At 44.9% G+C, this 13,188-nt stretch overlaps 1 protein-coding gene across 4 annotated transcripts in view; it reads right to left on the bottom strand.

Moving 5' to 3' along the window:
• Positions 1–1,692: 1,692 nt before the first annotated feature.
• PDE5A (phosphodiesterase 5A) overlaps positions 1,693–13,188 on the bottom strand; it is a 186,235-nt gene continuing 174,739 nt past the window's right edge. For all 4 annotated transcript variants that reach the window (XM_027853712.1, XM_027853715.1, XM_027853714.1 and 1 more), the window contains exons 18-21: positions 10,091–10,154; positions 8,891–8,965; positions 8,262–8,345; positions 1,693–3,017 (exon numbers count right to left, since the gene is read on the bottom strand). In XM_027853712.1, the coding sequence (XP_027709513.1) occupies positions 2,880–3,017; positions 8,262–8,345; positions 8,891–8,965; positions 10,091–10,154 (361 nt within the window). In that variant the 3' untranslated portion in view covers positions 1,693–2,879. The remainder of the gene's footprint in view (positions 3,018–8,261; positions 8,346–8,890; positions 8,966–10,090; positions 10,155–13,188) is intronic.

Here is a 13,188-nt window from a genome sequence, read left to right on the forward strand (position 1 = left end):
TTCTGATTTCCTCAGTGCAGACTTGGGTGTGGATGAGATTCTGAAGGCGGTCCTAGTACAGGGTCTATGATGTGGCTTTTTTCTAAGATGATGTGATCTTAGAAAACTTCCCCATTCTATAGAAGAGGAAACTGAGGTTCAGGATCCAAGGTCACGTAGATATGAAGTGTCAGAAATGATGGTCACTTCTGGAGAGATGTGCCAGCAGACCTAGTTAACGAGCTCTGAGTGGCAATCCAAAGCATTTACAAGTTCTGTCATTAAAGGCAAGGGTCACAACTCTTATCTCTGCAAAATGTCATAAAGATAAACCAAACCCCACTGTACTACAGTCACAGCAAGTGCACCGGTGAGCAGCTTGGAGCTTACCAGAGTATTTTACAGTCTGACACAGAGCCAACTATGATTATCGAAGGGGTACCTAAGGAAACATTAACTTTTGCCAAAATCACGAGAAATTTGTATCTATATATCATTTATGAGTAAGATCATGGTACCCAAAGTACTTCAAAAATTAAGTTCCATTTTGAACTTTATGTAAATGCCTATGTGAAAGAGCCATGAGACGTGTTTGGAGGAAATGGTCTTCTTGTACGTCATCATTATGATGCTGGTGTGGCAAGGTGGGCTGCCAGGGGCCAGACGTGAAGTCAGGAAGAGTCCTGCCTCTGATACTTACTGATGGTGTGACTGTGGACAAGTCACTTAACTTTGAAGTGCTTCTAGGCAACTGCCTAAAAGTGTGAGTTATAGGTGAATGAGCAATCTGCCTTGGGAGAGGGAGCTTCTACGCTGGAAATTCTCTATATGGAAGGTCTGAACTAGAAGAAAAACCAGCTTTCCCAGGCCTTTCTGACTAAGGGGTGATGGGAACTGTGAGCAAACACATCGAAATGGCTGGGAAGCTCCAGGCCTCCTCCTGTCCTTCGTTCTGCATGCCTGCTTTCCCAAGGCACCGGTGAGCTCATGGAGAGGGGCTCAAGGGCACGCATATGGAATGAGAACTGCCTCTGACCCCACCGAGGAAGATTATTTATACATGTGAAGTATTGCGGGAGAAAGATGGCAGCCAAGTCACATAGTCTGAAGAGGTATGGAGAACTGGGTCATTACTGGGGGCAGAAGCCCCTGAGGCAATTCCTCCAGGTCCACTGATCCCAAAGACTGAAGCAACTCACTTCCATATGGCTCAGGGTTCCTTTTACGGCCAGGGGACTCAAACGGCCTATTCTGCTATTTCCCTTTGACCCCCGAGAGCATCACAATATGGGTAGCAAAAGGAGATCATGATGACCCTAATAGTTATTGAAATACAAGGATTGGCTGTGCTCTCTGAGCTGCATTAATGACGAAAGCCCCATCTTCCAGCAGCCTCCTGGGACTCCTTTCTAAGTGAAAGGGGAAGAAATGGTTGCCTTTCCACCCTACCTGTGGCCACCTTCACTCAGGACAATGTTGGATTGCTATTACCTTGAATTCACTCTTTTATTTTGAGATTTACATTACTGAAATTTAATTTTTCAAGATACAAGATGTAAGACTCTTTTTAAAGAGGGAAAGGTGATTTTGCAGTGCCCAGTGGAAAGAGAGGACTTCCTGAAGTTTATTCAAAGATTCCTTCTTGGGGCAGCTAGGTGGCACAGTGGATAGAGCACCAGCCCTGGATTCAGGAGGACCTGAGTTCAAATCCGACCTCAGACACGTAACACTTACTAACTGCATGACCCTGGGCAAGTCACTTAACCCCACTGCCTAACCAAAAGATTCCTTCTCCCTCAGACATCTGCAATGTAACCTTTCTCATTAAAAAGCCAACTAGCTACGTGACCCTGGGCGAGTCACCTGCTGCACACCTTGATTCCTTTATCTATGAAATGAAAGGGTTGGCTGTACTCAGTGCCCTCTATGGACCCTTCTAACTCTGGACCTATGGACTCAAGTTCAAATTCCTCTTCTGACGCTTACTACCTGCGTGACCTTGGGAAAGTCACTTAGCTTCCCTGGGCCCCACTTGCCTTATCTGTAAAATAGGAGAATTGGAGTAGGGGGCTTCTGAGTCCTCTTCATCCTCTAGAAGTATGGCCCTATGGATGTAGGTTCGAATCTTGCCCCTGATGTCTATTACTTGTGTGACCTTGGACAAGTCACTTAGCTGTGGGGGCCCGTGACCATAGCTTTAAAATGCGAGGGCTGGATCAAATGGCTTCTGAGATCCCATCTGACCATAATGAGTGTCTTCCGTGTTTCCCTTCACTATAGATCACAAGGCACGTCACAGCCTTCCCAATAGTCTAGAATCCTGAAAGTTGTTGAGTTGAGACGTGGTTGCGATTGCTGATAAACGCGTCTCCCAAATCCCCGCAATCCAACCCTGTCCAAAATCAGTCCTGAACAACAGCCTCCTCTCCTCTGTGTTTGCTAACACCAAGGAATGGATGGGTGATCCTGGCTCCCCTAGGAAGGGAGAGAAGTGGCCAAGCATTCTTGAAGAGCTGCGCATTCAGCCACAGCACAGACCACCAGGGACGCGTGGACCAGCCCGGGGCCAAAGGTTAACCGGAGCCTCCCCAGACCTCCAGACCTCCGCTGCCGGACCTTAGCATCAAGACCGGTCTTCCGCCAACTGTGGCCATGGTGGGCAGGGCGGGCCACCTCCCTTCAGTGGTATGAAGACACATCCAGACGATACACACCAGGCCCCCCAAACACGTCACACTATTCCCTTCAACGTTGTGCAAAAATAAAACCAAACGTTAAAAAAAATACAGCAGTGGCAAAAGATATACCCAACTCCTACAGTGTCTAGGAAAGGTCCGTATCACAAAATAGGACATCTTCTGTGTAAACGTAAACTCTGCGTGCTCGTCTGCCAGAGGGTCTCAGTTCAGTTTGGGTTGACTGCTCTCCCCGTTGAGCAGGCTCTTCTCCTGCTGCTCCGCCAGGGCCTGCCATTTCTGCCTGTTCTTTCTACAGCCATCGAGCAGTGGGAAGCAGGCCTCTGAGACGTGGACCAGGGCCTGAGGAGAGAAGCACAGATCAGACAAGTAGAAAGAGGCGGCCAGAGCCCTTGCCCCCAAGCCTCAAGTCAAGGGCTGCAGCCCCCACTTGGTGATTTGGGAGGAGGGCTCCTGATGGACTGATCAGAAATTCTGTGGAAATGTACGGACACTGTCAAGCTTGGGGACAGCCTGGGAAGCAGCCTGCATCGTGGATGGGAAACCAGACTTAGAGTCAGGAAGACCCGACACGCTGCCTCTGAGGCTTACGAGCTGTGGGACCCTGGACAAGTAATTTAACTTCTCCTGATTTGTCATCAAGAGTGCACAACGTTCTCTAAGGGCCTTTCCCTTTACAGATGTATGACCCTAGGACAAAAGGACAAAAACATGAAGAGCATCGTCTCTCTCATGCGTCCATGCATGTGTGTGTATACGTGAATACACACACACACACACACACACACAATGATCCTGCTGGAGAAATGGCGCCTCTGCTCTGTCCAGGCCCTGCTGTGAGGCCTCATGGCATTGGGGTCCAGCTGAGCACAAACTGTAGCAGGTCCTGCTGAGCTAAAGGCTTCAAGGGTGGGGGGTTGACTAGGGGTCTTCCTGAGAATGAGATGGGGTAGGTTCTGGGAGGCTCATCAGCCAGCTGGTCCTCCCAGGGAGGCCCCAGGGAAACAGGGGCCTACAGTTCCAGGATGGGGGATATTTAGATGCCTCCGGGCCAGTGCTGCTTGATTTGTAGGTGGAGAAGTGAGCTTGAGAACTAGGAGGGAGAGTGAGCAATTCCAGTGAGAGGATGGCCTGGCCCAAACTGCAGAGAGGGGCTGCATTTGGGAAGAAAATATGAACTGAGGGAGGTTTTGTGGTTGTAGGTGGGATTTGAGGGAGCGAGAGAAGAGACAGAAGAGAGGGGGGAGAGAGAGAAGAGTGCAGAGAGACATGGAGAAAGGGGAGGACCGTGGATCACAGATTTAGAGGTAGAAGAAATCTTGGGAGTCATGAAATACAACTGCCTCATTTTACAGATGAGGAAACTGAGGACCCGAGGAGGGGGGAAGTGATTTGCCCAGTGTCACAGACCTAATAAGTGTTTGAGGCAGAATTAGAACCCAGGGCATCCCGTCTACAAGTCCGGTCCCCTCCTCACTATGCCATGCTGCCTCTAACCAGCAGCCACTTGCAAGGCTTAAACGCTCGAGCCCTGGCACCCAAAGAAGAAAGGTCAGATCAGAAGAAATAGCTGAGCTAAAGCTGACCTAGGAGGTAGAATTCGAACCCAGGGCTCCTGGCTAAAGCAGTGCTCTTTGCACCACCATATCCTCTGTAACAATGAAGCTTCTGTCGTAAAAATTCACTGTTTTCTTTAGTCTGAGGCTACGATGACTATGATGGTCAGTAACTCCTTTCTCCCTTTCTGTCACATTTAGTACTGTCTTTTTTCTTCACCAGAGAATTAAAAATAAGTGAAATGGGAATTCTATAGATTAAATACCAGCTTCATTGACTCATGGCACAGGGACACTTCCCGGGGGTAGGGGGGGCCTGCCTATCAGTCATTGGGATGCAGATCAGGAAAGGAAGAGGTACAAACACATCCACCAGGGAGAGCTGTAGAGTGAGTCATTTGGATTAGAGGCGAGACTGTCGTGGGAGAGGGATTGAGAATGTTGGGATATCTTTGGCCACACTTCTGGTGGAGAACTTGGCAGCAAGGGGGCAGGGAGGAAGGCTGAGAAAGAAGGAGGAGGTCTTCACTCCTTTCCTTCCTGCCTTTCTGGCTTTGGGCTAGTTACCTGGCTGAGCCTTCTCTGTAACATGGCGGTGGTGGTGGGGAATAAATGAATGCTAAAGGACTCTTCTGGTGTGGGGAGCCCTTTCTGCTTTGGTTCCTTTTGCCTTTTGCCTTATTATGCCACCTTCTCTTCTCTGTGTGCTGGCTTTTTGGTCAAACACCAACAGCCATGGTTGGAAAAGGCCATTGGCCTGGGAAAGGCAAGGGATTGGGTCCTAGAGTTCACTCTGAGACCTTAGACAAGTTATTTAACCTCTTGGCCTTGGTTTTCCCATTTTTAAAATGAGGCGGTTGGGTTAGCTGATGTGGGACATTTGGGGCATGTCCATATTTCTTCTTGGGACTCAATCTCCTTATCTGCAAAAAGAGAGAGTTAAGCCAGATGGTCTTGGCTTACCCCGCAAGCGTTAGCAAATTAAGAATTACAATTAGGAGAAATCTATCTTTCTCAATACACACAGAGCTTGTTTCATTTGGGTTGTTGCTGGGGCTAAGCTCAAAGACACCCCACTTGTAATACACGACCCAAGTATTGCTAAAATGAGTTTATATAGAAACATTTGTGTATAAACACTTTTATATGTGTTCACACATGTACACACAAAGTACCCACAAGTACATTCATACTCATATGAACACACATAAAATACACATGAATATATACACACGTTCTATGTTTTTACTAATTTCTACTTTTACATGAATTTATTTGCATGTGCATTTCTGTATGCATGTGTATATATAGTACAGAGAGTATTTAACACTAGGAGATCCTTACATGGACGAAATCGCAAATCTTGATCAAAAAAGAAGATATCCTGAGCCCTTCTGAGTAATGATGATGGGAAATGGATCTGTGTGTATGTATTTATATATATATACATGTATGTATATGCATACCTATATGTATATACACATGTATATACATAGATGTATGTATATGTGTGTATACACACATACACATACATATATGTATATACACATGTGTATATACACACATACACACCATCAAAATGAATGGCAGTAATGAGTAAAAGGCAAATAAGCCTGTCTCGTGACTGGATTAATTAAGCATAGAAGGGAGCATGTAGCCTTAGTCCTAGAAATTAACTCCAATTCTAATTCCCAACCTAACAAGTATGACAGACTGGGAGATGCTGTGGAAAGCACCCTGCATTTGGGACCAGGAGTTCGAATCCCAGGCCTCACACTTGAAAATGTAGAAGCAATTCTTACTTCACACTGGGGCATCTTGAGTTCAATAACGTGCCTGAAGAGCGACTCAAAATTAGCCAAACTTAGAATCCTTCATGTAGTGTGCATCATTGAACATTGCATTAACAAACTGTTTCACTCTGGAAAAATCACCTGACCTCTCTAAGCCTCAGCTTCCCATCTGTTAAATGGGGTTGATGATACATGTACCTCACAGAGTTAGAGATCTAGTTTTGAATTCCAGATCTGATATGTCAGCAGCAGCAGCAGCACCACCACCATCATCATCATCACATCACCAAAATCATCATCATCATCACCATATGATTATCGCCACCATCATCTTCACCATCGTCATTATCATCATCACCACCACCACCATCATCCCCACCCCACCCTCACCATCACCATATGATTATCACCACCATCATCATCTTCACCATCATCATCATCATCAACATCACCACCATCATCATCACCACCACCACCATCATCCCCACCCCACCCTCACCATCATCATCACCATATGATTATCACCACCATCATCTTCACCATCGTCATCATCATCATCATCATCAACATCACCACCACCACCATCATCCCGACCCCACTCCCACCATCATCATCACCATTGTTATCAACACCATCATCATCATGGCCAATATTCACAAAGCACTTGAAGGTTTTCAAAAGGCTTGGCATGTCACCATCTTACTGGATCCTCATTTGATGAATAGATGTTGTTCCAGTGGCCAACTGGTTAAACCACCAGTGAGCAAAGTCAGCCTGGGTCCAAACCAGTGTAGGTCCAAGGACAAAGTATGACAATACTCCTGGAGGTCCATGGGAAGCAGCGAAAACGGAGTTCAGTTTCTTGTCCAACCCTTGGGCTGGGTGAGAGGTGTGCCCACATTCTAAAGATTAAAGATTAGTTGGCTGGGAATTAGGAAGGAAAAGATGGTAAGGAAGCCTTCTAGCCACCTACAAGGAATAAAGGACAAAAGGAATTGGGCTTCTCAAGAATTAATGATGTCTCTAGTGAGAAGGGCGGGAGTCATATGGATGCAGGATAATGTCTACAGAATGAGATTAAACAATAACTAAGGTATTAAAAGATATGACTAAATCGAAAGGTGATACGTAAGGTATTAAGGCATAAGATATTAAGCAATAACTGATGTTTGGGGAGGAGCAAGCAGTGTCAATCATCATGAGGATGGAACGGAAGGGGCACGGCGTCCAAGGAACGCCCAGCTCTGTATCTAGAGGAAAAGCTGGAAGAAGGCCATGCTAGTTCTATGTCAGAGCTGAGCCCCACAGCTATGTGGGAAGCCACTCAGTGTATCAAGGTCCCTCGATGTCACTGTGTTCCTTGGTGACTGTCTCTCTGAGGCATGTGGAAGAGTGACCAGGTCCAGAAAAAGTCGGATGCTAGGCATGCTAACTCAGGCTCTCTCAGCCTAAGTTTCCTCGTCAGTAAAGCGGGAAGGAAACAAGTACTTATGAAGCACCTCCCATGTGCTGGTGCGGTGCTAAGTGCTTTACAAATATGAGCCCATCTGATTCTCACGACTACCCTGAAAGGTAGGTGCTATTATGATCCCATCTTACAGATGAAGAAACTGTGGCAGACAAAGGTTAAGGGACTTACCCAAGGTCACACAACTGATAAGTGCCTAAGGTAGGATTTGAAGTCAGGTATCCCCTAATTTCAGGGCTAATACCCTATCCACTGTGCCACCTAGCAGCCTCAGGTTAAAAAATAGGTTAAGAACCTCTGTCCTAGGGGCAGCATTATTAACATGACGGTGTCCTAGTGGACAGAGTGCTGGGTTTGGAGTCAGGAAGATATGGGTTGGAATCCTGCCTCCTACACCTGCTGAAAAGGTGGCCCGGGGCGAATCACTTAAGCTTTGTAGGTCTCCATTTTCATATCTGTAAGATGGGGAGTTAGTTCTATCACCTGTAGCACTGACCTCACAGGGGTCCAAATGGGGGGCTCAAACGAGATTATATGTATATGTATATGTATATATACACACATATATAAACAAACACATATGGCACTTTTTTGACAAAATACAATTTGTCAGGCATAACAATAATATCAACAATTATTATAATATACAATATTAACACAATAATATTATATACAATATACTAGATAATATAAAGTATAACAAATGCTTATTATAATATTAAATAATAATGATAGCACGATGAGAATTGTCCTGCTTTCCCATGTGTACCTCATAGAGTTGTAAGCATATGGCATCTATGAATCCAACTTGCATACTTGGGATTTTATTTTTCTTCTCTCTGTTCATCAGGTCCTGAAAACAAACCAAGACAAATCTGCCTTTACTTAAAGGACAGTATGAGAGGGGATTATGGAAGTTGAGTGGGCTAGCTGAGGAGGGCCAGCCCCAACCATACAAGGAATCAAGCTCCAGCCTTCATTTCTGTCTAATCCCACAGAGAACTGACCGTGTTCTGTACCTGACAAATAGGGTGGTCCAGGAACACTGGGAATGATGAATGAATGGAAAGCATTTATTAAGCGCTTGCTGTGTGCTAAGTGCCAGGGATCCAAATGCAAAAAGCAAGATGGTCCCTGCCCTCAAGTTGCTTACATTCTAATGGGGGAGAAAATGATGATGTCAATTGAGTTCCTCTTCCAGGGGTGGGGAACCTGCAGCCTCGAGGCCACATGTGACCCTCTAGGTCCTCAAGTGCAGCTCTTTGACTGAATCCAAACTTCACAGAACAAATTCCCTTCATGAAAGGCCACATGTGGTTCCCCACCCCTGAAGTCCAATTTGAAAGGATCAAGGACAGGCTTGGGACCCTGTAACCCAGTGGAGGCCTCCCTACTTACTGTGGGCTCAATGTTCAACTCCTTTCGCTCTCTGTCTCCTTGGTCAAAAAATTCCGCGGCTACCAATTCTGCTATCTGAAATAGAGCAGAGATCCCAAAGAGATTTATGGGGCTAGAATTTGTTTTTAAGAATCATTCAACACTCAATCCACTTGAGTTTCCCAATTGCAATGGTAAAATGCAAACCAAGCAGTAATGACCAATAAAATGACATCTATTTATTTATCAAGGGAGGCAGTGTGGTCTAGTGGATACAGAGCTGGATTTGGAGCAAGGAATACACTAGTTCAAATCTTGTCTCAGGTATTTGCTAGCTATGTGACCCTGGACAAGTCACTTAACCCCCCTGTGCCTCAGTTTCCTTGTCTGTAAAATGAGAATGATAATAGTACCCACCTGGCTGTTGTGAGGACAAAGAGAGAGAATCTATAGAAAGTGGTCTATAAGGGTTATCTATTAATATCAAAGTAGCCACAATAGTGTGGGAGTGAGCTTCCCCAACCAATCAGAAGGGCAAGGAGCACTTGAGATCAGGGAGACACGGGCTTTTTTGCTTTCACAGGCCAGAGTGGGAACATGACCTTGAGTCTCTACGGAGAAGGTAAACTACCTTAAGTAAATGTAAACAGAAAAAGAAGCCTCAACTATCCCATGGGAGCACTTGCACATCACCCTGGGCCACAGTGGCACTCTGCCTTCTTCATTCTATTTCTATGTAACAGCTGACCTGGCCTGGGCTTGGTGAGGGAATCCACCACGCTCCTTTGTCCTGCTGTGACCCAGGATGACTGGCCTCTTGTGAGCAAACTCCCCCAATTAACCTAATCAACCCTAATAAAACCTATATTAATAGGTTTTACACCAAACTGGTGTGAACCCCTCTTTCTCTGGTATCTCAGTATTCTCAGAGGGTCTCCCACCTGACGATTGGCATAATCAGGGCAGAAAAGATCTGCCCCCTCACATCTGGCACAGTGGGCAGGGGAGTCTGTCCCTTTACATAGGCTCTCCATGGAATTTAGCATTAGGTAGCACAGGAATTTTAAGATGGAAAATATGGCGCACAGCCAACGATTCTTCGTAAATACTGTTAAAAATAGCCCAGCAGATATTCCGCAAAGGCCTCAGCCGGCTCTGAAACAGAACGTATTGTTAGGATGGCTGTCTAATCCATCATGGTTATACAAATTGGTGACATACCCGCTGCTGAACAGGCCACGGCTTGGTTATTGCAGAGAGATCACAGGCTGTCATCAGCATCGCTCTAGAGAGGGCAGAAAGACAAACACCAAATTCCTTTTGGTTACTCTTTGAGGAAGGGGATGTTCACTCAAGTCCTCCTCTGGTCCCTCATCTCGGCATGGAGAAGACTCTGCTGGCAAAGTGTGGGCCCCCATCATGCTGGAAAGGCCTATTGTGCCACTGAGTCAGAGTCAGGACCTGGGTTCAGTTCCTGCAATTGCTTGCTACCTGAGGGATCGTGGGCAAGTCATAACTTGGGCAGATGTTAACCAGGCCTCAGCTGTAGGATTAAGTGCCCTCTGAAGTCTCTTCTAGCTTTAGATTTATGATCCTATGGTTTTAATTGTAGGCCCTGCATGGACTTTTATTTGATACCAGTCTAGCCAAGGTTATGGGGGCTCACGGTTGGGTTGGTCATGGCATGAATTTTTCAACCCCAGCAATGGTCAAAGACTCCACCAAGTCATTGAAGGATTCTGGTCTTTGCCCATGGAAGGCAACACCTTCACACTACGTCTTCCTCTACTTTGATTCCTTGTGAATTTGTGATTTATTCAGGGCAGGCATATCCTCCATTGATGCACACAGTCTCATCAAGACAGTAATGGCCTGGGGGCCAACTTTCTAAGGATCAGCCTCTTTAAACTTAGCTAGAGTGGTGCTCACATAGAGTGCACGGGGTTCTTCTGGATTGAATGAACCCTACCAGCCATAGCAGTAGAAGGATTTAGGGCAAGAAAGCAGATCTATCACAGACTGGGGTTTAGGACAATGTTTGATACCTAGTAAGTGCTTAGTAAACATTTACCGACTGACTGACATTTACCAATATCAAGGGAATTAAGCCTGAGAAGGAGTGCAGAGAGCAGTGGTTAAAGTGCTGCTCTTGAATTTAAGAAGACCTGGGTTCAAATCATGCCTCAGACACTAGATGTGAGTGCCATGGCCAGACAGGAAAGGTCACCTTCAATTGGATCAAAAGTCAGTCCCTTCCCTCACCCTTTTCTTCTCTCTCTAAAATAATAGATATAAATGGCTAGCATGCTGACCTTGGAGTCAGAGAGACCTGAGTTTGGATCCTGCCTCAGATATTTACTTGCCATGTGAGCTCAGGTGAGTCAACTACATCCTCTGGGCCTTCATTTCCTCATCTGTAAAAAGAGGGACTTGGGCTCCATGATCTCCAAAATCCCTTCCAGCTGTAGGCCCATGAGCAACTTCTGTTAACACTCTTCAAATAGAGGCAAGGAGAATTCAGAGACTCGAGGAATAGCCAGCTTCACAGAGCACTTGAAGTTTGCAAAGCATTTTACAAGTATTATAATGAGGAAAGTCTTTTATATCACCCTGGCAGTAGTAAGAGTAAAGTCCACTTGATTTTTTTTTTTTTGATCAAGAACCTGACTCAGTGTTTACCTGCCAAGGGAACAAAACACTTCTCAGTTCTAAACTAAAATTGAGTCCTGGCTTCTTTAGACTCTCAGCTCGAGTGATGAAGCCATTCTGGTTACGAGAGGTTATTTGGTCATCGGAGAAAGGTTCCTGGAAGACAGATGTCTCCCTTGTCACTTTTGAGGTCCGGTTGGCTCTTGACTTCATCCATCATTCTCCTGAAACCGTCGTCTTCAGAGCTGGCCCCTCCTGGCCAGATCTGATGGTCTTTTCTCCATCCTCTCCCTTTCTGAATGGGTCCCCTCCACTGATTCTCTATAGCACTTGGTACCGATGACTTCTCTCTCCTCCTGGCTCCTCTCTCTTCTTCAGGTTGTTGTGATGCCGCTTTGTTTGGGGACAGAACCCTCCGCTGCCTCTGGTGGCTTCCCATCCACATTAGAAGACCTAATTCTATGGCCCTCCTCAGTCCATTTAACTTTCATTATACCCACTACCTCATAATGTCTCTGTCTCTGACTCTCTCTCTGTAGGTATTATATATGTATATTATATGTATACACATACTGTATAGTGTGTATTATATTATAAATGTATATGTGTGATACATTATTACATATATATCATATACATGCATACAATGTATGTTGTATATATATCATAATACATACTATGTGTATTGTATGTATATATATGGAGAGAGAGAAAGAAAGAAAGTATATTGTACATCATATAAAAGTGCTTTTAAAATTTGGAAAAGTGGTGTCTGGTGTCTTAGGCCTTTCTGCCCCAAAGTTTTGTTGTATATAAACAGAAATCCTCTTCTCTGCCTCTTTGTATCTAAAAATTTAGATTGGAATTTTCAGTATTTATAATATATGATATAAAATACACATATAATATCTAATACACTTTTTTGAAATGTTGTTTGCCTTGTTAAAATTTGAGCTGCTTTAGAAGTGAAATTTCAGTATTTATAATATATTGTATGCATATATACATGTGTATATATCTATATATGTCTGTCTGTCTATCTATTCACCCATCTCTCTCTCTCTCTTTCTCTCTCATACATACTTTATTTTGCACGTTATCTGTCTTGTTAGAATTAAGCTCCTTTTGGGCAGGGACTGTATTTTTGCCTTTCTTTGTATCTCCATACTTAGCACTGTGCCTCTCCTAAAGTAAATGGTTATGTTTTTTGACTGACTGACTGACCTTCTAGTCTCCCAGATTTGCAATCTCAGCAAATTTCAGGCTTGTAAAACTCTAGTAGTTCAAATCATCCCACCTCCCAACCCCCATAAATACACTGTACTTTGGGGAAGCTCTAATTATTAGGAAGTTTTATTGTATGGAAAACTGAAATCCACCACTCTGCCTCTTTGTATCTGAAATTTTAGATGGGGATTTCCATTACTTCTTTTCCTAAGGAGGAGGAGATGGGGCATTCAGACAGGCCCAGGGCACCACTTCTCCACATTTTAAAGGCACTTCCAAAATGAAAAAGCAGTGTGTTGATGGGAAATCTTGAAGCCCTCTCACAGACCTATTGGCTCCAGCTTTTGACTTCTGACCAGACGGGAGGGCTATAGTCACTGAGTGCACCAGACATCACATCAGTGACATGAGACAGTAGACAGTGATTAGCGGGGAAAGCTCAT

The sequence above is a fragment of the Vombatus ursinus genome, unplaced genomic scaffold, assembly GCF_900497805.2.
Source record: "Vombatus ursinus unplaced genomic scaffold, bare-nosed wombat genome assembly UNPS02010193.1, whole genome shotgun sequence".
Taxonomy (NCBI): Eukaryota; Metazoa; Chordata; class Mammalia; order Diprotodontia; family Vombatidae; genus Vombatus; species Vombatus ursinus.